The sequence below is a fragment of the Phocoena sinus genome, chromosome X (genome assembly GCF_008692025.1).
Source record: "Phocoena sinus isolate mPhoSin1 chromosome X, mPhoSin1.pri, whole genome shotgun sequence".
Lineage (NCBI taxonomy): Eukaryota > Metazoa > Chordata > Mammalia > Artiodactyla > Phocoenidae > Phocoena > Phocoena sinus.
In genome coordinates this window covers 66,316,164-66,343,278 of record NC_045784.1, presented here as the reverse complement: position 1 = coordinate 66,343,278, position 27,115 = coordinate 66,316,164, and the positions used below count along the sequence as shown (strand labels likewise).

At 35.9% G+C, this 27,115-nt stretch overlaps 1 protein-coding gene across 2 annotated transcripts in view; it reads right to left on the bottom strand.

The window, feature by feature from the left end:
• The window catches only part of ATP7A (ATPase copper transporting alpha), a 145,596-nt gene that overhangs the window by 34,722 nt on the left and 83,759 nt on the right, over positions 1-27,115 (bottom strand). For both annotated transcript variants that reach the window (XM_032619702.1, XM_032619703.1), the window contains 8 exons: positions 26,094-26,816; positions 20,676-20,882; positions 11,572-11,735; positions 7,853-8,014; positions 5,766-5,842; positions 5,345-5,570; positions 2,725-2,958; positions 1,490-1,581 (listed from right to left, as the gene is read on the bottom strand). In XM_032619702.1, coding sequence (XP_032475593.1) covers positions 1,490-1,581; positions 2,725-2,958; positions 5,345-5,570; positions 5,766-5,842; positions 7,853-8,014; positions 11,572-11,735; positions 20,676-20,882; positions 26,094-26,816 — 1,885 coding nt within the window. The remainder of the gene's footprint in view (positions 1-1,489; positions 1,582-2,724; positions 2,959-5,344; positions 5,571-5,765; positions 5,843-7,852; positions 8,015-11,571; positions 11,736-20,675; positions 20,883-26,093; positions 26,817-27,115) is intronic.

Sequence of the window (27,115 nt, the reverse complement as noted above, 5' to 3'; positions counted from 1 at the left end):
AACAAAACAACTAATTTATTGTATATATTTGCCTAAATAATTTTATGAGGAAAGGAATGAGAAATACAAAAGAATGAAATCTAATCAAGTCTTTAGCTCTAACTTCCAGTTTACAGGTAATATAGGAGTTATAGAACAAGTTAAATGATTCCAGACAGAAACAGAGACAAATTTGGACTGTGGGATTTTCTAAAGGACTACTGATAGATGTTTCTTTACCAAGTCAAATGTATGGAGAGGGAGGAGCAGGGAGGAACAAGGGAGGGAGAACTGGAGAGAGGAGCTATTCTACATTAAAACAAACATGTCAGGAGAAAGACAGATACTGTATGATGTCACTTATATGTGCAATCTAAAAAATACAACAAACTAGTAAGTACAACAAAAAAGAAGCAGACTCACAGATGTAGAGAAATAACTAGTGGTTACCGGTGGGAAAAGGGAACGGTGAAGAACAATATAGGGTAGAGGATTAAGAGGTACAAACTACTATGTATAAAATAAATAAGCGACAAGGATATATTGTACAACATGGGGAATATGGCCAATATTTTATAATAGCTATAAATGGAGTATAACCTTTAAAAATTGTGAATCACTACATTGTACACTTGTAACTTATATACTATTGTACATGAACTATAACTCAATTTAAAAATCAAAAAAAAACCAAACAGGGGCTTCCCTGGTGGCGCAGTGGTTAAGAATCTGCCTAACAATGCAGGGGACACGGGTTCAATCCCTGGTCCGGGAAGATTGCACATGCTGTGGAGCAACTAGGCCCATGCGCCACAACTACTGAGCCTGCGCTCTAGAGCCCATGAGCCACAACTACCGAGCCCATGCACCACAACTACTGAAGCCTGTGCACCTAGAGCCCGTGCTCTGCAACAAGAGAAGCCACCACCATGAGAAGCCCGTGCACTGCAGCGAAGAGTAGTCCCCACTCGCTGAAACCAGAGACAGCCCGCACACAGCAATGAAGACCCAACACAGCCAAAACAAAACAAAAAACTCAAAACTTAAAACAAACAAACAAACATATCAGTCAAATGCAGTGACACATGGACCTTTTCTGAATTCCATTTCAAACAAAGAAACTTAAAACAGTTTGGAGACAACAGGAGAAATGTTAATATGGACTGTGTATTAGATCACATTAAAGAATAATTGTTCATTTTGTTAGATGCAGTATGGGCATTATGATTATATAAGACTATGTCCTTTTTTAGAAATACAACAGGAATATCTGCAGTAAAACCATATAACCATATAACCATATAACTGGGATTTACTTTAAAATTCTACTGCAACAACAGGAAGAAAAATAGATTGTATAGACGAAGTAAAGTGTGGCAAAATGTGAATAATTGTTAAATCTGGGAGATAGATTATGTGAGTTCATTATACCTTTCTCTCTACTTCTGTGTATATTTGATATTTTTCCTAAGAAGTTAAAAAGAGAAGGAAGAATAATGAAGGTAAATACCTCAAGACGATATTATCAGAGTCGAGAGTTACAATAGTTGCTTCTGTAGCTTGTAGTGAAATTAGTTTGGCAAGAGCCTCTGATGTTTTGCCCTATAAATTAAAACACATACGTTAACAATGCTAAGAAAGAAAAAGTCTTATGTAAAATAAAGGCATAATCTTTAACATTTACTTAAAAGACAACTTTAGGAATGTTAATTAATTCAAATCAGAAAATGTTTCACTTTGAAAATATGAAGTACACAAAATATAAAATGTATTATTAGGTATAATTTATAAATAAATAATGTAAATTAATAAGAAAAACATCAGAACCCAATAGGTACATGAGCAAAGGACATAAATAGGCAATTCATTTAAGAAGAAATATAATACCTGCTGTGTAGAAAATGTTTACCTCTGCTGTTAATGGAAGAAACGCAAACTAAAGCAACTCTATGATACCATTTAATGCCTACTAACTTAGCAAAAATTTAGATAGGAGTCAGTGCTGATGAAGTTGTAGTAAAACTACTTCACTAACATACCCTTGATGGCAAAAATTGTTAAGATTAGTAGAATGAGCCATAGAAAGATTTATGCCCTTTAATCATATCCTTTGTAATTTATCCTAAGATAGTAATTCAGTAGAAATAACTATTAACCATGTTTAATGCAGGATTACCTAAAATTAAACTCTGGAAACAATCTAATTGAGAATAAAATCAGAATGGTTTAGTAAATTATAGCACATTGATTTGAGAGAATATTATTCAGAAACACTGAGTAATTATCTAGACTGCAAAAATGGGGAAAAAACTTTAAAGTGTTAAGGGCACAAAGTGGTATGGATACCATGTTTGCCACACCGTAAAATATAAACGTATGTAGAACAGGATTAGAAAGTGATTTCCGTTATACCATGGGATTGTGGGTGAATTTTTTTCCATCATTATTTTAAATCTGTGGTCGCATCAATTTTTCCATTAATAATGTGATATAAGTAAAATAAGTACTCTTAAATGTCTCTTAAAATAAACAAGGACACACTGTATTATCTAAAGTATTAATTCCATAAATTTGGTAAATCTTCTAAAGGAATATTTAACCTAAAATACTGCCAAAACAAAAATACTTCTTTTAGTACATCGTTAACTACATAAATCAATGTATATTTCCAATAATTGGTCTAGAAAATATTACGGTCATTTACCCACCCAAGATTTTAATAAATGTCACCCTTTCTTACTTTACCTTTGCTACATGTTCCAGCCACCGGCCTAGTGCAATAAACACAAATAGCATAGGAGGTGTGTCAAAGAAAGTAACAGGGTTCACTTTGGCTCTCTCATACATTGCAACCAGAAGAATAACCAAAGAATAAGCAAATGCAATGGTAGTTGCCAGCACAATCAGTACGTCCATATTTGCAGTTTTATGTTTCAGTGCTTTGTAGGCCTGAATGTAGAAGTGCCAGCCTCCAAAAAACTGTAATATAGAAACAGTGATTAGTGCTTTTAAAAAAAGCTGAAATTCACATATATACCTCAATAACTAAGATGTAGTATCAATGTTAATTTCCTTTGGCTTTTATTTAATCCATAAACAACTAAGGAGAGATTATTTTTTTTGGCTGCACCATGCGGCCTGCAGGATCTTAGTTCCCCAATCAGGGATCGAACCTGGGCCATGGGGAATTCCCCTAAGGAGAGTTTTTTTTTTTTTTAAGCTGAAACAATAGTGCTTGTATTTTAGCAGATAAGTGTGTGTGTGCGTGTGGGGGAGGGTGGATTCAAATTGCTGTACAAGCCCTTGGCAGCTCTCTGCTATGATCCAATGGATATTCCATAATATAAAGAAAGTCAAGTGGTTCTCGGATTCTTCTTTTTGAAGCCAGCAAAAACAAGAACCAGGAAAAGAATTACATTATTTTGACAATGATTTTTTATATAAAACTCACGTCCCTCTTCTCAAATTCAACCTATCACAAGCTATTGGATCTGTCCACTGTTTTCGTTAGGAAACATAACCGAAAAGCTTATTGTTCATTAGTATAGAGAAACATACTAAGATGTTTTAAGAATACTTACTGCTTTTTATAAGGATCAGAAAAAGGAATAGATCTATTAGATGGAAGTGTTCCACAGTAAAAGTTTATCTCAAAAGAAGAGTTGAAAAGTCCAAAGAAGACATACAGATGGCCAAGAAACACATGAAAAGATTTTCAACATCACTAATTATTTGAGAAATGCAAATCAAAACTACAATGAGGTATCACCTCACAGCGGTCAGAATAGCCATCATCAGAAAATCTACAAACAATAAATGCTGGAGCGGCTGTGGAGAAAAGGGAACCCTCTTGCACTGTTGGTGGGAATGTAAATTGATACAGCCACTATGGAGAACAGTATTGAGGTTCCTCAAGAAACAAAATAGAATTACCATATGACCCAGCAATCCCACTACTGGGCATATACCCAGAGAAAACCATAATTCAAAAAGACACATGCACCCAATGTTCATTGCAGCACTATTTACAATAGCCAGGTCATGGAAGCAACCTAAATGGCCACTGACAGACGAATGGGTAAAGAAGATGTGGTACATATATACAATGGAATATTACTCAGCCATAAAAGAGAATGAAATTGGATTATTTGTAGAGATGTGGATGGACCTAGAGACTGTCAAACAGAGTGAAGTAAGTCATAAAAAGCAAAACAAATATCATATATTAACGCATATATGTGGAATCTAGAAAAATGGTACAGATGAACCGGTTTGCAAGGCAGAAATGGAGACACAGATGTAGAGAACAAACGTATGGACACCAAGGGGGAAAGTGGGGGCCAGGGGAGGATGATGAATTGGGAGATTGGGATTGACATATATACACTAATATGTATAAAATGGATAATTAATAAGAACCTGCTGTACAAAAAAAGAAATAAAATAAAATTAAAAAAAAAACATACAGAGAGTAATGAACTTAAGTGCCATGGAGAAATAATATAACTATTATGATTATTTTACAGAATAAATTAATAATAAATATATTAAAATAAAATATATTTAATATAATTTATATAAAGAGAATTTTAATGCATTTAATATAAAATATAAATATAAAGAAATAAAATATAACATTTTATCAATTCTTTTCCAACTTAGGTTGTTACAGAATATTGAGCAGACAATGTTATGTGGCAGCCTGGATGGAAGGGGAATCTGGGGGAGAATGGATACATGTATATGTATGGCTGAGTCACTTTGCTGTGCACCTGAAACTATCACAACATTGTTTATCGGCTACACTCCAATATAAAATAAAAAGTTAAAAAAAAGAATATTGAGCAGTTCCCTGTGCTATACAGTAGGTCCTTGTTGGCCATTATCCATTTTAAATATAGCAGCATGTACATGTCAATCCCAGACTTCCTACATGCATATGTATAACCGAATCACTTTGTTGTACACCTGAAACTAACACAACATTATTAATCTATTGTACTCCAATATAAAATAAAAAGTTAAAAAAAGACAATAAAAATAAAATAAAGTATAACATTTTATTATTATAATAACTTTAAATATAAAGTTACATACAATAGCAGATATGAATACCAAATTCATAACTGAAGATGAATTGAACTCTTATTCTCTGCTTTGCCATTAAACAGTATCCTTCGGGGTTAAAATGGAATTTATTATTATCTACTTTAACCACTCAGTTTAAGATTATTTTTGTAAAGCATCCAGCATAAAATGATCGTACTTCTGGCCAATATTTGTTGTACGATTGAAAATAGCCTCATCTATCACATTTTGGCTATTTTTCATTATTAACAAATATACTTGCTAACATTTCACTTGCCTGTACAGGTACACACAATAAAAAAGATAGCAAATTCATGATGGACAATCCTGGCAGGATCTGGCGCTCCAGGAACGTAGAAGAATGAATGCTAATCATTTCTTCTTGGCTCATGTTCTGATTATGGTGAAGAGTTGCAAGGTGGTGGTCCATAACCATCATATATATCATCAGCCCCATTACAGGAATACAGAAAAACAGGCTTACAAGAAAGGCCCGTCGCCATCTAATATAGAAAAGAAAAATCATTTGAGTAAATAGGTAATGGTTAAAGATTCTATGTACTATAAGGAAATATAACTTGTGACCAATTCCCACCCAGTGTAAGGATGATATTGAAAAAACTGACATGCTAACAGTTTATTAAATTTGTAAAGAGGAATCAAAATCTGTTTTTCACTGACATTCCAAAAGTACTTACTGTCTTATCTCTCGCTTATGGTCTAGGTGGCTTGCTGACCGGTCCTTCTTGACCAAAGAAGCTTCAAAACCTAAGCTCTAAGGAAATTCATGAGAAAACAATTATTTCGCTGAATGTATAAATATTACCTACAGAAATTCTAAGCTGTGGTATTGTCATTAAGAACAACTCAATTCAATTACTAAGTGCAAGTCATTCTGGGGAATATAAAGATGAAGATGTGCTTCCTTCTCTTAATTACCTTTGTTTCTAATCTTTCATCAAAGAAATGAGTATTTTCTCAACTCTATTTGATGTCTATCCTACTGTTCTCAAACTACTGATTTAACTCAAGTGCAGTTGTCCTCAGTAGAGGTTCTTATATCAAGAAGTCAACTAAAGCCTCCAATAAGTAATTTTGGAAAAAAGCAGAATCTATTACTTGGTCAGGCCGACAGAGTGTATGATGACCTAATAAAGACAGAATTGAGATATATACACTACTATGTATAAAACAGATAACTAATAAGAACCTACTGTATAGCACAGGGAACTCTACTCAATATTCTGTAATGATCTATATGGGAATAGAATCTAAAAAAGAGTGGAGGGCTTCCCTGGTGGCGCAGTGGTTGAGAGTCTGCCTGCCGATGCAGGGGACATGGGTTCATGCCCTGGTCCGGGAAGATCCCACATGCCGCGGAGCGGCTAGGTCTGTGAGCCATGGCCACTGAGCCTGCGCATCCGGAGCCTGTGCTCCACAACGGGAGAGGCCACAACAGTGAGAGGCCCGCGTACCGCAAAAAAAAAAAGAGTGGATATATGTATAACTGATTCACTTTGCTGTACAGCAGAAACTAACACAACATTGTAAAGCAACTATACTCCAATAAAAAGAAGAGAATTCAGCAGTAAAATCATAAATCGTACACTTAGACAAGCATCTTACTAGTACTGATGTATATTAATCACTTTATTTTTAATTTTAGCTTTGACATCTATCAAGTCATTGATCCATCCATCCCCTGAAAGTACAGAAAACTGAATATTAGGCCACAAAAGCTAGCACCATACTAAATATATTATTCAAGGGTTTGCATATGCAGTCTTTATTCTTGTTGTACCCGAAAAAAGAACACGAACGAAAATTTTCCGCAATAAAATAAAGTACTGAAAGAAAATTACACCTAAGTAAGACTCATATGAACATAGACAGTAACATACACTATATTTCAAACTGCTAGGGAAAATGCTGCCATCTTACGTTTCTTGGCAGTATAACACAGTGAAAAGAGCACGCATGAGCATTGGAGTCAGAAAGATTAGACTCAAATCCCAGCTATGACACTTACTACCTATGTGACTTTGAGGAAGTAACATCTCATAACCTGAGCTTCCTCACTTCCAAAATGAAGATGACAGCACTGTTGTGAGAATTAAATCAAGAGTTGAAGCTTTGCAATTTTGGTAACTGGCACATAGTAGATACTCAATAATGCTAGCTTCACAAAGATGTTAATGGTATTACTATCTACATTAACAGGATCTTACCTGAATGATTAATATGCTTTTTAGATCATTAGAACACCAATGCTAGACCACAGTGAAACTTCTAAAGCACTTTAACATGTATTACCACTTAAGATTTACTGAAGACTGCAGGATGAATTTGTCACAGAGAAAAAGGTTTGGTCTTTTAAATTTCTTACTTTAACTATGATACCATTTGCTTTGACCTAACAAACAATACAGCATCTAGCAGGGTGCTTCACTTTCTTAGTGATTAACATGAATTTTACTCATAACAAATTGTACTTTGCTTACATTTTCTAAATATTTTTAAATGATCTGTGGTTCTGCCTTAAGTCTGCTCCTGATTAATAGTGCCAATGTGCCTTTACCTAATTCCTCCTGACGAAGACCAAAAAAAAAAAAAAAAGAAAAAGGCAGACACTCTTACATTAAATTTTGAGACAGACGTTGTCTATAGAGGTAAACAAAGGAATCAGATTTTTCTCATCATCTCTATCTGATACAAACCAGAAGTGATTCAAGGTAGTGCTGACTAGATAGGTAAGAACACAGAAATGCAAAGTCTTGGCACTTACTTCAATTGTATGAATAATATCTCTGGGACCAATAATTTCTGGATCATATTTAATATGTGCTTTGTTGGTTGCCAGGGCCACAGAGCAGTAGAAGATCCCTCCATGTTTTGTGAGGGTAGACTCTATTTTATGTACACAGGAGGCACATGTCATTCCTCTCACCTGTTAAAGACAAAGGTTTTGTTATTCAGAAATATACTTTTTTCCTCCATTAAATGTGTGTTGTTACTTTAAACTAAAAGAACTCTTGTAACAAGGGATTAACACACAAGATCTTATCTGCACTATTAATATGCTTTAGATTATGATCATTAGATCACTGTTTTTATATCACATTGAACAAAGATATGGTCCCAGCTGCAACATTAAGGATCTCATTAAGTCTCCGTCTTCCTGTTATTACTCAGTGATAGAGGATTTGACAACTATCATTGCTTCTTGTATTCAATGTCTTGCTTCCCTCTAGATTTTTTTCACCCTGCTAATGTATATAAGTATGTATGTGTGTGTGTGTGTGTATATATATATATATATATATATCCTTTAGTATTACTTCTAGTGAAGGTTAATGGATAACAAAAGTGTTCTACCTTTGTCCAAAAATGTATTTTGCCCTATGTCTTGAGTGAGGTTATACTTTAGTTGGGTATTAAATTCTAAAATGGAGGGGCAGGACTTCTGGAATGACTGTGTGAGAAGCTCAGCAAATCCTTTCCCCAAAGAGCAATGATATAACTGGACAAAAGTTTCAAAAACCAACCACTGAAAGATTATGGGAAGTAACCAAAAAGAGTACACAACAAATTACAAAGTACTTATTCAAAAATATCCACCAAAAGAATACCATTAATAGTGGAGTGAGGATTTCTGAAAATTCTCTCCTCCACAAAAGCAATTAGAAAACTGGCAAAACTTGTTGGAACCACCTTTTTCAGAAAAGTTGGAAAAAAGGGAACCCTTGTACACTGTTGGTGGGAATGTAAATTGCTGCAGCCACTATAGAAAATGGTATGGGTGTTCCTCAAAAAACTGAAAATAGAACTACCATATGACCCAGCAGTTCCACTCCTGTGTATATATCCAAAGAAAGCAAAAACACTAATTAAAACGATACATGTACCTCAATGCTCATAGCAGCATTATTTATAATAGCCAAGATATGGAAGCAACCTAAGTTCCATCAATAGATGAATGGATAAAGTAGATGTGATACACACACACACAAACACACACACACACACACACAATGGAATACTACTCAGCTATAAAAAAGAATGAAATTTTGCCATTTGCAACAACATGGATAGACTTGGAGGGTATTATACTTAGTGAAATAAGTCAGACAGAGAAAGCCAAATACTGCTTATCATCTATATGTGGAATCTAAACAATAAAACAAAGAAATGAATATAATAAACAGAAACCTACACATAGAGAACAAGCTAGTGGTTACCAATGGGGAAAGGGAAAGGGGTTGGGGCAAGATAGGGGTAGGGATTAAAAGGTACAAACTACTATGTACAAAATAAATAAGCTATGAGGATATATTGTACAGAACAGGATATACAGCCAATATTTTACAATAACTTTAAATGGAGTATATATAATCTGTAAGAATTTTGAATCACTATGCTGTACACCTGAAACTAATATTGTAAATCATCCACACCTCAATTTAAAAAACTGATTAAAAAAGAAATCTGAAAATTAAACAAAAGCTTACAGCAATGCAGGAAGCATTTATTCAAGAAAATCAGATAAATTCCAATAAAACATCAAGCTATATGGCATTACAGTTTGCCATATTCCCATCCCCTCTCCTCCAGTTCTGGGGTAGCCATGAAGACCGATAGGCCACAATCATGGTGAAAAACAGCATCAGGAAAGCTACCAGAGAGGACAGAAAAGGACTGGAGTACCTTCAAAGCCTCATTCCCAGACAACTGTCATTATTTGGCCTGTCTGATGGTTCTCTGAAATATCCCACTTGCAAAGATGTCTGTTTGTCCTGATGATCCAGTGAATACAAAAAGCCTTTTCCCCAGGAGAATTTGTCAGAAACAATTAGAGGAAATTATTTAACCTTGTGGCTGCCTGAGCCAATGGATAACAGTTGGAGCAAACAACAGACTAACAAAAAAGACTAAAAAGGAAAGCCAGGAAGCAAGACGTCCATAAGCGCTGCAACATATTCCTAGGAATCTAGAAGGCCATGCACATGCATAGGGTTATGCACATGTCCAGGGCTGTGTGTATGTTCAAAAAAGAACTGAAATGGCCCTAACTTCTCACCTCAGGCTGACCTTTAGGCTCCATAGAAGCAGGAGTCGAAGGGTAAGGCAAAACTGACAGCTGCATGGCTGAGTGTTCAAGGCATGCCCCAACATTTACAAAGAGCTCTTTAGCAAAGACTGGGAGACTTATTGGTTCCAGATATTTAAGGCAATCACTGTCTGATCATTAGCTGACAACTGAGCTAACCAAACAGAGATTTCAGTGGCCACACACAACAAAGAACACAGACTTTATAGAATTAGTTCAGAAGTCACTGAACAAACAATAACAATGACAAACAGCAACAAATAACAAACCCTGAGGAGAGGGGAAGAATCTTATTTCCAGAGTTACTACATTATATTTTCAACAAAAACTGTCAGACATACAATGAAACAAGAAAGTATGGCCTATACACAGGAAAAAACTTTCCCTGATGAAGCCCAGACATTGGATTTACTAGGCAAAGATCTTGAATCAGCTATTTTAAATATATTCACTGAACTAAAGGAAATGATGTCTAAAGAATTAAAGGAAAGTATGAGACAATATCCCACCAAACAGAGAGTATCAATAAAGACAGAGAGATTATTAGAAAGGCCCAATGGAAGTTTGGAGTTGAAAAGTACAATAACTGAAATGAAATCAGTGCCTATAGTGAAATTTATAAGTGCCAATATTTTAAAGTAAGAAAGATCTCAAATAAATAACCTAACTTTCTACCTTAAGACACTAGAAAAAGTAAAACAAACTAAACCTAAAGCAAACAGATGGAAGGAAATAACAAAGTTTAGAGTGAAAATTAACAAAAGAGAGAATAGAGAAAATCAACAAAACCAAAAGTTGGTTACTTGAAAAGATTGACAAAATTGACAAACTTTTGGCTGGAGTGATGAAGGAAAAAAAAAAAGGAAGACTCAAATGATTAATATCAAGAATGAGGACTGACTGCTAATAGGTATGGGGTTTCTTTTTTGGGGTGATGAAAATGTTTTGAAATTTGATAGTGGTGATTAGTTGTACAACTCTGAGAATATATTAAAAACAACTGAATTGTACACTTTAAAAGGGTGAGTTTTATGGTATGTAAATTATATTTCGATAAAGCTATTAATTTTTAGAAGTCTTTAAAAAGTACAAACCAACCCATTCTTTGTAATAGCTGCTTAGTATCCCATGGTATGGATGTATATATCAGTCTCCAATGACCGACATTTAGTTTGTTTCCTATCTTTTGCTATTATAAAAATACTATAATAGGACTTCCCTGGTAGTCCAGTGGTTAAGACTCTGTGCTTCCAATGCAGGGGGCGCAGGTTCGATTCCTGGTCAGGGAACTAAGATCCCACATGCCACGTGTGGCATAGGCAAAAAAAAACTCTTTTCTGAATTCTTGCCAAGTTTTTCCTGCAAATTCTATTAACCACACAAAACGTCTTACTTACAACAAGTTCCAAAACACCATCCCCTTCATCAGCATTTTCTATCACAGTGGCTCCAAATCCAAGCTCTCGGATTAACTCGGCTATCATTGGGGGTTGTATGACAGCAGGGTTATATCTCACTTCTGCCTTCCCAGCCATCAGAGCCACAAGTACAGAATATATTCCTAGGAATATTGATAAGAAAAACAATTCAGATAACATTTCTCATAAAAATAATAATCTTATAATAGTTTTTTTTTTCATTTAACTGTGAAAGGATTAAGTGAATCTGAAGAAATTTATTTCTTAACTTTTATACAGTATTGAGCCAAAATCAAATAAAACTATTTTAAAAGAAGGCTTCATTTTAAAAAACTTTTTAGTATGGAAATTTTCAAATACATACACACACACACAAAAGAGAAAACAACATAATAAACTTGATGTACCCATCTCTCAGCTTCAGTAATTATCAGTAACACTGGGCTGCTCTTGTTTCATATATATTCCTACCCACTCACTCTCTGCCCTTTACCTTGATTATTTTGAAGCAAATCCCAGATTTCGTATCATATGTAAATATTTAAATACATATCACTAAAAGATAAGACTTTTCTTTAAAAAAGAACCATAATACCATTATCAAACCTAAAATAATTCCTCAATATCATCAAATATCCAGGCAATGTTCACATTTCCACAACTGTCTTACAACTGTTTAACACTCTTTGTTTGTTTGCTTGAATTGGGATCCAAATAATGCCCATGAATTGTAATCCATTGAGACCTTATCATGTAAATATAAAGTATTTTTAGAAACTCGTAAGACAGAGTCCTAGAGAAAGGAACTCGTGTACTTAGGAAATGACTGCAGTTGTAGCAAAGAACCCAAGAATATACCAACATACACATTACAATATTGCCAAATAACAGTAATTTCTTTCTCAAGTTTTATTGTCTGACACACACTAATCTAAAATGCTCTTATTCCTAAGAAAAAAAAAAGTGCCACACAACTTAACAAAAAAGTTCATTTTATGGCAGTCATGCTGTTCTCTGGTATAAGCATTTTGTTAACAACCATCCCACTTCTCTAGGCCAGCTATTGCTGTAACTGCCAGGAAGAAAATTAATAATGTGAAGCAGAAACGGCAGTTCTTTCTAGGAATCAGCAACCCTTGGTGGCTACCGGACAGGGAATAGGGATCAACAGTCCATAGGTTAGATCTGGGTTTTGAAAAAAAGAAAAAATATCCAAATATTAATTTAATAATAGTTTTTAATAAGAAGACAAAGTATCTAATATAAACTAAGTTTTCTGTATAAAAGTGGTTAAAAAATAAAATAAAATACTATTCTTTTCTTTGGAAAAAAATAATAGTTACACACTGGGTTTTGTGGGTACCAAATAATTCAGAAGATCAGATCACAGGAAAGTATCAGTAATAAGAGAAGGGTATAGAGAAAGTAGGAAAAAAATCTTCTTGCTTCAGTTGAATGTAATCTACAGCCAAAGAGAAAGAGAAAATCTGGTTTTTCAAGTTTCAAAAACATGTTTCATACTTATATAAATTATGGAAAAATTTTAAAATTCTTACTTCAAAATATAATTAGAACTCTTATCAATTCATTTTTAAAAATATAATGCAGATGAAACTGAGGGAAGACCAGTGTCACTTAATTAAAAAAACAAAAGTGAATGTAGTGACCCCAGCTAGGGCAACGGTATGCCTAACTGGGTTAGGAGAAAGTAAAGGGGTAGTAGAAGGTAACTGGAAGTATCAGCTTAATGGATTAAAGAAGAAAAAAGATCTATAACTGTAATTTGTAACAGGCATTGCTTGTCTCATGAGAAAGGCTATTTCTGAACTGCCCCAAAAGAGTTTGTTCTAAAATTAAACAGACCCCTTGAAAACTTTTTGCTTTCATTTGCTTGCAACTTCCCTCCTGTTCTTTTTTAATCACTCAAAGTGTAATTTAGCCCTGACTGCATTATAATTAGATATAATGGAGGCTGAAATGAAGGACGCAGAAATGACAGAATGCAAACAAGATAATATTGAACTGAAGATGACTCTAGTGTATAACATACATTTTGTTACAATAATGTTCTGGCCTTTACATATAAGGTGATTCCACTGGCTACAGAATTCCATTATCACAGTATATACTTTGAGTTATTTCCCCAATAGTGGGGATAAGCTTATAGTAATCATATTTATTCAGCCCTTCTGACTAACAGCATGTATCATTAAGACATCTTGGGCGAGGGCTGTTTGAGTACCAAACCTATGACTTCAGGCTCATTAAACATACTCACGTATCTCTACAGTTAACAAATCTACTATGCATACTGCGAAGTCCATTGATGTGAGTGCAAAATTTTAAGCTAAAACATCTGAGTGTGACTGATTAAAAAAACAATATTGTAGAATGGCTTGAAGATGGTGGACAAGAAGGACCTGCCCTCACTCCCTCCTGTGAAAGCACCAGAATCACAACTAACTGCTGAACAATCATCAACAGGAAGACACGGGAACTCACCAAAAAGATACCCCACATCCAAAGACAAAGGAGAATCCACAATGAGACAGTAGGAGGGGCGCAATCACAATAATATCAAATCCTATAACTGCTGGGTGGGTGACTCACAAACTAGAGAACACTTATACCACAGAAGTCCATCCACTGGAGTGAAGGTTCTGAGCCCCACGTCAGGCTTCCCATCCTGGGGGTCTGGCAATGGGAAGAGGAATTCCTTGAGAATCAGACTTTGAAGGCTGGCGGGATTTGATTGCAGGACTTTGACAGGACTGGGGGAAACAGAGACTCCACCCTTGGAGGGCACACACAAAATAGTGTATGCATCAGGACCCAGGGGAAGGAGCAGTGAACCCATAGGAGACTGAACCAGACCTACCTGCTACTGTTGAAGGGTCTCCTGCAGAGGCAGGGCATGGCTGTGTCTCACAGTGAGGACAAGGACACTGGCAGCAGAAGTTCTGGGAAGTGCTGCTTGGTGTGAGCCCTAGCAGAGTCCGCCATTGCTCCCACCAAAGAGCCCAGTAGGCTCAAGGGTTGGGTCGCCTCAGGCCAAACAACCAACAGGGAGGGAACGAAGCCCCACCCATCAGCAGACAAGGGAATTAAAGTTTAACTGAGCTCTGCCCACCAGAGCAGCACCCAGCTCTACCCACCACCACTCCCTCCCATCAGGAAACTTGCTCAAGCCTCTTAGATAGCCTCATCCACCAGAGGGCAGACAACAGAAGCAAGAAGAACTACAATCCTGCAGCCTGTGGAACAAAAACCACATTCACAGAAACACAGACAAGATGAAAAGGCAGAGGACTATGTACTAGATGAAGGAACAAGATAAAATCCCAGAAAAACAACTAAATGAAGTGGAGATAGGCAACCTTCCAGAAACAGAATTCAGAATAATGATAGTGAAGATGATCCAGGATCTTGGAAAAAGAATGGAGGCACAGATCGAGAAGACACAAGAAATGTTTAACATACACCTAGAAGAATTAAAGAACAAACACCTAGAAGAATTAAAGAACAAACAAACAAAGATGAACAATACAATAACTGAAATGAAAATTACACTAGAAGGAATCAATAGCAGGATAACTGAGGCAGAAGAACAGATAAGTGACCTGGAGGACAGAATGATGGAAAAAACTGCCATGGAACAGAATAAAGAAAAAAGAATGAAAAGAAATGAAGAAGCCTAAGAGACCTCTGGGATAACATTAAGCTCAACAACATTTGCATTATACAGGTCTCAGAAGGAGAAGAAAGAGAGAAGGACCCAAGAAAATATTTGAAGAGATTATAGTCAAAAACATTCCTAACATGGGAAAGGAAAGAGCCACCCAAGTCCAGGAAGCACAGACAGTCCCATATAGGATAAACCCAAAGAGAAACACACCGAGACACATAGTAATCAAACTATCAAAAGTTAAAGACAAAGAAAAATTATTGAAAGCAGCAAGGGGAAAACAAGAAATAACATACAAGGGAACTCCCATAAGGTTAACAGCTGATTTCTCAGCAGAAACTCTACAAGCCAGAAGGGAGTGGCATGATATACTTAAAGTGATGAAAGGGAAGAACCTACAACCAAGATTACTCTACCCAGCAAGGATCTCATTCAGATTGGATGGAGAAATCAAAAGCTTTACAGAGAAGCAAAAGTTAAGAGAATTCAGCACCACCAAACCAGCTCTACAACAAATGCTAAAGGAAATTCTCTAAGTGGGAACTATAAGAGAAGAAAAGGACCTACAAAAACAAACTCAAAATGATTAAGAAAATGGTAAAAGGAACATACATATTGATAATTACCTTAAACGTGAATGGATTAAATGCTCCAACCAAAAGACACAGGTTCATTGAATGGATACAAAAACAAGACCCATACATATGCTGTCTACAAGAGACCCACTTAAGACCTAGCGACACATACAGACTGAAAGTGAGGGGATGGAAAAAGATATTCCATGCAAATGGAAATCAAAAGAAAGCTGGAGTAGCAATACTCATATCACATAAAATAGACTTTAAAGTAAAGAAATGTTACAAGAGACAAGGAAGGACACTACATAATGATCAAGAAATCAAACCAAGGAGAAGACAACAATTATAAATATATATGCACCCAACATAGGAACACCTCAATACATAAGGCAACTGCTAACAGCCAAAAAAGAGGAAATTGACAGTAATATACTAATAGTGGGGGAATTTAACACCTCACTTACACCAATGGACAGATCATCCAAACAGAAAATTAATAAGGAAACAGAAACTTTAAATGACACAATATACCAGATATATTTAATTGATATTTACAGGACATTGCATCCAAAAACAGCAGATTACACTTTCTTCTCAAGTGCACATGGAACATACTCCAAGATTGATCACATGTCGGATCACAAATCAAGCCTCAGTAAATTTAAGAAAACTGAAATCATATCAAGCATCTTTTCTGACTACCACCCTATGAGATTAGAAATGAATTAGAGGGAAAAAAACGTAAAAAATACAAACACATGGAGGGTAAACAATATGTTACTAACTAAGAGATCACTGAAGAAATCAAAGAGGAAACCAAAAAATACCTAGAGACAAATGACAAGGAAAACACGACGACCCAAAACCTATGGGATGCAGCAAAAGTAGTTCTACAAGGGAAGTTTATAGCTATACAAGCCTACCTCAATAAACAAGAAAAATCTCAAATAAACAATCTAACCTTACACCTAAAGGAACTAGGGAAAGAAGAACAAACAAAATCCAAAGTTAGCAGAAGGAAAGGAATCATAAAGATCAGAGCAGAAATAAATGAAACAGAAACAAAGAAAACAACAGCAAAGATCAATAAAAGTAAAAGCTGGCTCTCTGAAAAGTTAAACAAAACTGATAAACCATTAGCCAGACTCATCAAGAAAAAGAGGGAGAGGACTCAAATCAATAAAATTAGAAATGAAAAACGAAAAGTTACAAGAGACATCACAGAAATACAAAGCATCCTGAGAGACTACTACAAGCAACTCTGTGCCAATAAAATGGACGACCTGGAAGAAATGGAAGGTTATACCTTTCTAAAAATTTGTCCAAGACTGAACCAGGAAGAAAGAGAAAATACGAACAGACCAATCACAAGTAATGAAATTGAAACTGTGACTAAAAATCTTCCAAAAAACAAAAGTTCAGGACCAGATGGCTACACAGATGAATTTATCAAACATTTAGAGAAGAGCTAACACCCATCCTTCTCAAACTTTTCCAAAAATATACAGGGGAAGGAACATTCCCAAACTCATTCTATGAGGCCACCATCACCCTGATACCAAAATCAGACAAAGATGCTACAAAAAAAGAAAATTACACACCAGTATCACTCATGAATATACATGCAAACATCCTCAACAAAATACTAGCAAACAGAATCCAACAACACATTAAAAGGATCACACACCATGATTGAGTGGGATTTATCTCAGGGATGCAAGGATTCTTCAATATATGCAAATCAATCAATGTGATACACCATATTAACAAATTGAAAAATAAAAACCATAGGATCATCTCAATGGATGCAGAAAAAGCTTTTGACAAAATTCAACACCTATTTAGGATAAAAACACTCCAGAAAGTGGGCATAGAGGGAACCTACCTCAACATAATAAAGGCCATATATGACAAACCCACAGCAAACATCATTCTCAATGGTGAAAAACTGCAACCATTTCCTCTAAGATCAGGAACAAGAGAAGGATGACCGCTCTTGCCACTATTATTCAACACAGTTTTGGAAGTCCTAGCCACGGCAATCAGAGAAGAAAAAGAAATAAAAGGAATATAAATTGGAAAAGGAGAAGTAAAACTGTCACTGTTTGCCAATGACATGATACTCTACATAGAGAATCCTAAAGATGCTACCAGAAAACTACTAGAGCTAAACAATGAATTTGGTAAAGTAGCAGGATACAAAATTAATGGACAGAAATCTCTTGCATTCCTATACACTAACAACAAAAGATCAGAAAGATAAATTGAGGAAACACTCCCATTTACCATTGCAAGAAAAAGAATAGAATACCTAGGAATAAACCTACCTAGGGAAACAAAAGACCTGTATGCAGAAAACTATAAGACAGTGATGAAAGAAATTAAAGATGATACAAACAGATGGACAGATACACCATGTTCTTGGATTGGAAGAATCAATATTGTGAAAATGACTATACTACCCAAAGCAATCTACAGATTCAATGCAATCCCTATCAAATTACCAATAGCATTTATTTTACAGGACTAGAACAAAAAATCTTAAAATTTGTATGGAGACACAAAAGACCCCTTATAGCCAAAGTAGTCTTGTGGGAAAGAAACGGAGCTGGAGGAATCAGGCTCCTTGACTTCAGACTATACTATAAAGGGACAGTAATCAAGACAATATGGTGCTGGCACAAAAATAGAAATATAGATCAATGGAACAGGATAGAAAGCCCAGAGATAAACCCACACACCTATGGTTAACTAATCTATGACAAAGGAGACAAGGATATACAGTGGAGAAAAGACAGTGTCTTCAATAATTGGTGCTGGGAAAACTGGACAGCTACATGTAAAAGAATGAAACTAGAACACTCCCCAACACCATACACAAAAATAAACTCAAAATGGATTAAAGACCTAAATGTAAGACCGGACACTATAAAACTCTTAGAGGAAAACACAGGAAGAACACTCTTTGACATAAATCGCAGCAAGATCTTCTTTGATCCACCTCTTAGAGTAATGGAAATAAAAACAAAAATAAACAAATGGGACCGAATGATAGTTAAAAGCTTTTGCAAATCAAAGGAAACTACAAACAAGACACAAAGACAACCCTCAGAATGGGAGAAAATATTTGCAAACAAAGCAAGTGACAAAGGATTAATCTCCGAAATATACAAGCAGCTCATGCAGCTCAGTATCAAGAAAAACAGGGCTTCCCTGGTGGCGCAGTGGTTGAGAGTCCGCCTGCCAATGCAGGGGACACAGGTTTGTGTCCCGGTCTGGGAGGATCCCACATGCCACGGAGTGGCTAGGCCCATGAGCCATGGCCACTGAGCCTGCACGTCCAGAGCCTGTGCTCCACAACAGAAGAGGCCGCAGCAGTGAGAGGTCCGCGTACCGCAAAAAAAAAAAAAAAAAAAAAAAAAAAAAAAGAAAAACAAAGAACCCAATCCAAAAATGGGCAGAAGACCTAAATAGACATTTCTCCAAAGAAGATATACAGATGGCCAACAAACACATGAGAGGATGTTCAGTATCACTAATCATTAGAGAAATGTAAATCAAAACTACAATGAGGTAACACCTCACACCAGTCAGAATGGCCATCATCAAAAAATCTACAAACAATAAATGCTGGAGAGGCTGTGGAGAAAAGGGAACCCTCTTGCACTGTTGGTGGGAATGTAAATTGATAGAGCCACTATGGAGAACAATATGGAGGTTCCTTAAAAAACTAAAAATAGAATTACCATATGACCCAGCAATCCCACTACTGGGCATATACGCAAAGAAAACCATAATTCAAAAAGACACATGCACCCCAATGTTCATTGCAGCACTGTTTACAATAGCCAGGTCATGGAAGCAACCTAAATGCCCATCGACAGACGAATGGATAAAGAAGATGTGGTACATATATACAAGGGAATATTACTCAGCCATAAAAAGGAATGAAATCGGGTCATTTGTAGAGACGTGGATGGATGTAGAGGCTGTCAAGCACAGTGAAGTAAGTCAGAAAGAGAAAAACAAATATCGTATATTAATGCATATATGTGGAACCTAGAAAAATGGTGCAGATGAACCAGTTTGCAGGGCAGAAGTTGAGACACAGATGCAGAGAACAACGTATGGACACCAAGGACGGAAAGTGGTGAGGGGGCGGTGGTGTGATGAATTGAGAGATTGGGATTGACATATATACACTAATATGTATAAAATGGATAACTAATAAGCACCTGCTGTATAAAAAAATAAAATAAAATTCAAAAATTAAATATATATATATTATAGCTACTCTAAGAATTTGTAACCTAAAATGACAACTTGTACACAATATTAAGTAACTTTTGAACACTTTTACTGTAAGCAAAGATCAGTGATCAAATTGTTGGAAGAGAACAATTCTAAACAAACTTGGCTTTGGTCCAGTGCTTGGCCTGGATATAGTAATATTGAAACTTATGGATTGTAGTTGTTAGTTTTAAGCATAACTTTATCAGAAAATTCATGTTTCTTAACATCCATTGCAGCCAAGGTCCATAAAGAATAGTAATCTTATGTATTTCCTTTTGCTATTTGACTACAAACTTCATTGATATTAAAATGTGGCCATGAGGTAAACAAGACAGGAACTATATCTAAGGGAACAAAACACTAACAAAAACTGGTTGTCAGGAAGTCAAGGTTGTCCTGAAAATCACTGATAGTCTTTATGAGGCCTTGGCAAGAGTCATAAACATGGTTACAAAACACATAAGAGGACAAAAAGGACAGAGTCCTCAAACTAGTACATAAAATAACAGGTTTTAAGAGTGTCTTACCTTCTTCTCGTCTTAAATTCCGTTCAATGTTTGCTACACAGGAAGCACAAGTCATACCAGTGACCTGTATGTAACACTTAGATGAAGTCTTTGCCTCCTCTTTGTCATGAATTGGTGTCATCATTTTGGTATGAAATTCATTAGTTGAGGTCAAAAGTGGCATTTCCGATGAGGACTGAGCTATTACTACCAGTGGCTCATTTGTATCTGGTGGACAGGAAAAGATTCTTTTCATTTGAGGTATTCTCCAGCTGCATCCTTGTCACTCATCACAATCCACACCACCTGGCACTGTCAATCCACTCCTTTAAAATTGTAATGGACCTAGAGCCCAGTGCAATGTTATCTCTACACTTTCTAGGAAGTGACTTCCAAGTTCAACACTGCCCGTCCCAATTCTCGGGAAAATCTGAACTAACTGAATAAACAAAACTATACATCAATATCTTCAAGCCATTATCTCTACCCCAAACCCAAGTAGACAATGGTTTGTTAATAGATAGCTCTTATTTTTATCATGAATTTTTATCATTATGTTAACAATTTACATACTGGCAGTAAAGCAATTCGTGATATAGTAAGTGGAACCAAAAGCAGTTGGCAAAACAGCATTGAAGTATAATGTCATTTAAAAATTGTTAGAGTGTATATATGAGAACCTGCAAAAGAAAGCCTAGGAGGGTACATACCAAACTATTAATGGTGGCTCCTTCTGGGGAATGGGGTTAAAGCAGGAACAGAATAACAGACAGATGAACAAATTTCCTCTACAGACACTTCTGTATGTTCGAACTTTTAACACCAATATATCGTATTTTTAAAATTAAAATGCCTTTGTGGACAATGGAAGAAGAGGCAAAGAGTAAGTCAGCAGTAATATTCATTTTTCGCAAAGGAGTGTTCAGAGACTCTTTCCATAGAATGTTTATGGACTGTGAAACAGTGGAAAGCTTCTGTCATCCAAGAAGCTCCCCTGCAGTCTCAGGAAAGTTGCTATTCTGTTTTACTTTATCCACTGCAGTATTAATCACCTCCCAAGAAGGGAGAAAGTATTCCCTTTTGCACATCCATGTATCAATACATGCAAAAAAGCTAGAGTTTCTACTCTCCTGCACAGATAAGGAGGAAAAGAAGTGATGTGGAAATTTCCACTAACCTAACTTGTTATTTCTTCCCCTTGGGCAAAAAACTGGTTCAGGTCTGTTTGGCTAGCCGACAGAGGAAAGCTTGCATAGCAGAGTTGGTTTTTAGGGTGCTGAAGAAGGGCATCTTTTGAAGAAACTTTAACAAAAGCCTTAGCATTTCCCTAATGAATAATGATCTAGACTTCTCAAATCAGTTATAATAATGGCTCTTAAATTTTAACACACATACCATCACCTGGGAGATCTTGTTAAAATGCAGGTTGTGATTTAGTATATTTAGGGTGGGGCCTGAGACTCTACTTTTCCAACAAGCTTCGAGGTGATGGCAGTACTGTCAGTCTGAGTAGAGCAAAGGACACTCTGAATAGCAAAGGACAAGATTCTCCCAATTCTGAAATGAGTCAGTCTCTGGTCTTAAGTGGATCAGTTCAGAAAATGATATTCATTAAGATTACGAGAGTATTATTTAGAACAAAGAGGAAAAATTTACCAAATAGTACCAAAAATTCAAAAAGGAGGCTCATTTGCCCAAAGGAAATAGCTTTGGCTTTGAAAAAAACCATTATTTTAATCTAGCCAGGAGCTTATTCACTCTCTCATAATTATTAATATCAAGACTTAAATTTGAACTTGGACAATGAAAAAAAAGTTTATACTACCAATTACTTTAAGTCTTGTTCCAGAGTAATTTAGTTCTTTCAGGTACCAGAAGTAACCTAAATACCATCTACAATTTTCACACTCTAGAAGTACAGTATTAAATTAAAATAAGTCATAGTGGTGACCCCCCCCTTTTTTTTTTTTTGGCTGCATTGGGTCTTTGTTGCTGTGCGTGGGCTTTCTCTAGTTGCGGCGAGCGGGGGCTACTCTTCGTTGCTGTGCGTGGGCTTCTCATTGCGGTGGCTTCTCTTGTTGTGGTTGTGGCTCACGGACTCTAGAGCGCAGGCTCAATAGTTGTGGCCCACGGGCTTAGTTGCTCTGCGGCATGTGGGATCTTCCCGGACCAGGGCTCGAACCCATGTCCCCTGCACTGGCAGGCGGATTCTTGACCACTGCGCCACCAGGGAAGCCCCAAGGTGATCCCTTTTAGCTACATTGGCATGACTTCTCAACAAAGATTCATAAAATTGTGACCTTTACCCCAGTGAGTGTGGCAAGAAGAGCAAAACCTTCCATCTGCCACAGAGGCAGTACAGGTGTTAAAAAGCCACAATGAATTAAATGGCTAGTTTCTTTAAATTAGCTTTTCTATAAGCTGTAGCCACACTACTTATGCTTAAATGAATTCAAAAGGAAGGCTGACTCTCCTGCACTTGAGGCAACAATCAGAAAAGATTCCAAAAATTTCAAGAAAGGGTTTCCAATCTGATCCTCAAAACTGGCAGGTTCAGTCTAAAGTAATATGAAGAATAAATACATAATCAGAAAATGGCTTAAAAACAATTATAAACATCATGTCTGCAACTTACTCTCAAATGATTCATAAAATGGTATATACGTGTGTGGGTAATGTGTGTTTGAATATATGTCTGTCGACAGAGAAAGAGAATGATAAAACAAATGTGGCAAAATATTAACAACTGTGGAATCTGAGTAAAATTGGTAAACAGGAATTCTTTGTACTATTCTTGTAGCTTTTCTGTAAGTTTGAAATTAAAGATAAAAAAGTTACAAAAAAGGAAAAGGAATTTGAGTATTGTGTTTGCTTTAATTGGTTAGTGAAGACAACTTCATATACTATGTCTTTTTAAGAGAATGATGAGATTGATGGTCATGATAAAAAAACACCTCCCATTTTTCTCACTACCTCCTTTAACATTTATGGCCCACCCAGGACTGGTATAACATGAAGGCGAAATACACTGATCCCCTGTACCTCTAGGAACAGGTCAGAGTGGCAGACTGTGAAGCCTGGATCAGCACTGACACTGGCATTCAGAAAATGGGTAGCCACAATTCTGGTGGCATCTTAAACTCTGATCTCTAGTAGAAACACACAATGCAGTCATTTGTTATCAACCAGATATATATATATTCTTTTTCAGATATATATCATCTTTTTCAGATTCTTTTCCATTATAGGGTATTACAAGATATTGAATATAGTTCCCTGTGCTATACAAGGGTCCTTGTTGTTTATCTATTTTATATACAGTAGTGTGTATCTGTTAATCCCAAATTCCTAATTTATCTCTCCCCCCATTTCCCCTTTGGTAGCCATAAGTTTGTTTTCTATGTCTGTGAGTCTGTTTCTGTTTTGTAAATAAGTTCATTTGAATCATTTTTTTTAGATTCCACATAAAAATGATATCATATGATATTTGTCTTTGACTCACTTCACTTAGTATGATAATCTCTAGGTCCATCCATGTTGCTGCAAATTACATTATTTCATTTCTTATGGCTGAGTAGTATTCCAGTGTGCACGCATATTCGCGCACGTGTGTGTGTGTATCTTTTTTAAGGCACAAGAATCTTGGTCTTTTGAGATCTTCTTTATCAAAGTGAGACTTCTAAGTGAGAATATAAAATGGTGCAGCCATTTTGGAAAACAGCTTGGCAGTTACTGAAAAAGTTAAACATATTCACCATATGACCTAGAAATTCCACTCCTAGTATATACCCAGGAGAAATAAAATAATATATTCATGCAAAAACTTGTAACAAATGCTCATCACAACATTATTCATGATAGCCAAGGAGTGGAAACAACCCAAATCTCCATCAACTAATGAATGGAGAGACAAAATGAGGTATATGCATACAATGGTATACTATTCAGCAGTAAAAAGGAATGAAGTACTGATACATATCACAAACATGGATGAACGTTTGTTATCTTGAAAACATTATGCTAAGTGAAATACGTTAAATACAAAGGGACAAATATTCTGACTCCACTTATATGGTACTTAGAGTTGTCAAATTCATAAAGCCAGAAAACAGAACAGTAGATAAAAGGGGCTGGGCTAGGGGGAGGTGAAGGGGAAATGGGGAGTGACTGCTAACCAGTATGAGGTTTCTTTGGGAGGCTGATAAAAATGTTCTAAAATTACATAATGGTAATGGCTGCAAATTCCTATGAATATACTAATAACCACTGGATTGTGTACTTTAAAAGGGTGAATTTATGGTATGTGAACTACATCTTGACTTTAAGAAGTGACAGTTCTACAATTTCTAACATTTGTCATGAACATGAAAATTAAGAATGTTTACATCTCTGGGTCCTTTTCCACTGACACTTATCTACCATAATAGTTTGAGCATGTGACTAATTTTTTATGCTTCTCAGTTTTAGTGAGCTTGAAAAGAGAACACTGCTATTTGATATCTTTCATTCTGACCAGAAGAGCAAAGGTTAATGACATTGTCTAGAAATTAGTTATTCAACTTTTCCATTGTTATTTACAGCAAGAAGTTTCATTTAGGGAATTTCCAGTTTAATTCAAGGCAAGGTTCAATTCTAGTTTAAAACAAGTTCACATGGGCAAATTCCATTGGATATACGTCTTTGGTTTTAGTTCAAAGTAAGTGCTGCCAGGAAACAGGAAGACTTTGGGCCAGTTCTAGAGTCAGGTTCATTTGAATGCCTAAATTCAAAACTACAGTTAAAATTCTATTATTTATTTCTACTTTTTTCTTTTTAAAATAACATTTGCTTCTCCTATATTATATATACAAAAATACATACAAACATACATACATCCTTGTCACACACACACACACAAACTTAAAATACATAAGAAAGCAAATTGAAACCAAAATATAACCTTTATCCTACCACTCACAAATAACTACACTCACAAATAACTACTGTTAAAATTTAGTTCATGTCCTACCAGGAATTTTATTCATTCATATACATAAATAACGTATACATGGTATAAATCCTTATACATGTGTTTATAAAATTTTGATCATACTGAACATACAGCTTTTTTGCTTGCTTTTTTTTCAGTTAACAAAATATCTCAGACACTTTCCCGTGGCATTAAGTATCTTCAATACCATAATTTTTTATGGCTGCTTAGCATTTCATCATATGAAGGTATCATGCTTTATTTAATGTTTCTAGTTTTTAAATATTATAAATAATTAGGCAAACATCCTTATGCATCCTTGTATACACTGCTGACTACTTCCATATGTCTTATTTCCAAAAAGTGGAATAGCAGTGCCTATTACTCATTTCTCGTTGATAAAAGCCAAAAGAACCAGCAAAGTGTTAATAAAAGAACATTAAAGGAATCAAAGAAAAAAATGATATTACCTGACAAGGAAGCATCAAATCCCATGTCTTCTATTGCTTCTCTCAAGGTTTCTGGAGAGGTTAGTAAAGGATCATACTCAACAGTCCCTTTGCCATTTGCAAGTGATACTCGTATGGATTTTACACCTGCCTTTTTTAATATGACACCCTCAATAGACTGCACACAAGAATTACAAGTCATGCCATCAATGTTTATCACGGTTTCTTGAGTCAGAGGCTGGCTAACTATGTTCAAAGGACTCTTTTGAAGAGATGAGCTGGAGGGAGAGTTTGAAGTACTCTCAATTTCATTTGTACTACTAACTCTATATTGCCCTGGTGATATGGCCTCTATTGCTTTTCTCAGAGTTTCTGGAGTGACTAAACTTGCCTTGTACTTGACTGTGGCAGTTCTATTCTCTAAAGAAACGACTACACTGCTTACATATTGGAGTGTAGATAAAGCACTTTCAATATTTGACACACATGATTTACAGTGCATGCCATCTATGATGAAAATGACTGTTGAATTGGTATATGATGGACTCCTTTGCTGTGATCCTTCTGAGGATTTGACTGGTGTGTTCTTTAGACGTTCTATATCAATAGCTCCCAGTTTGAGGTACTTGGGCTGTTTTTTGATGAATGCTGGAAAGCCCACAGCTTCAATCTGCTTTTTTATTTCCTCTGCTGTGATAAGATGAGGTTGATAAACAACAGTAGCTTCTTGATTGTCCAGGGAAACTAGTTAATAAAAAGGAAAATAATTATTTACTTCAGTCATTCCTGGGCCACTTCAGAAAACATTCTGTCGACCAAATCAATACCATATATAACTGTTTCTCTCATTGTTCTCATTATCCTTTCTTAAAATAATTCTGTTCTTTTCAGAAAATGTTAATGATATGGAATAGTAAGAAAGTAAAAGATGTGACCACTACATTTGTGGTCTCCAAGTTTCTGCATGCCTAAATAGAAACATATTAGAGGTCAAGATGACCCTAGGCATGTTGTGTTAAGAACCCTGAACTTCATGAATCACC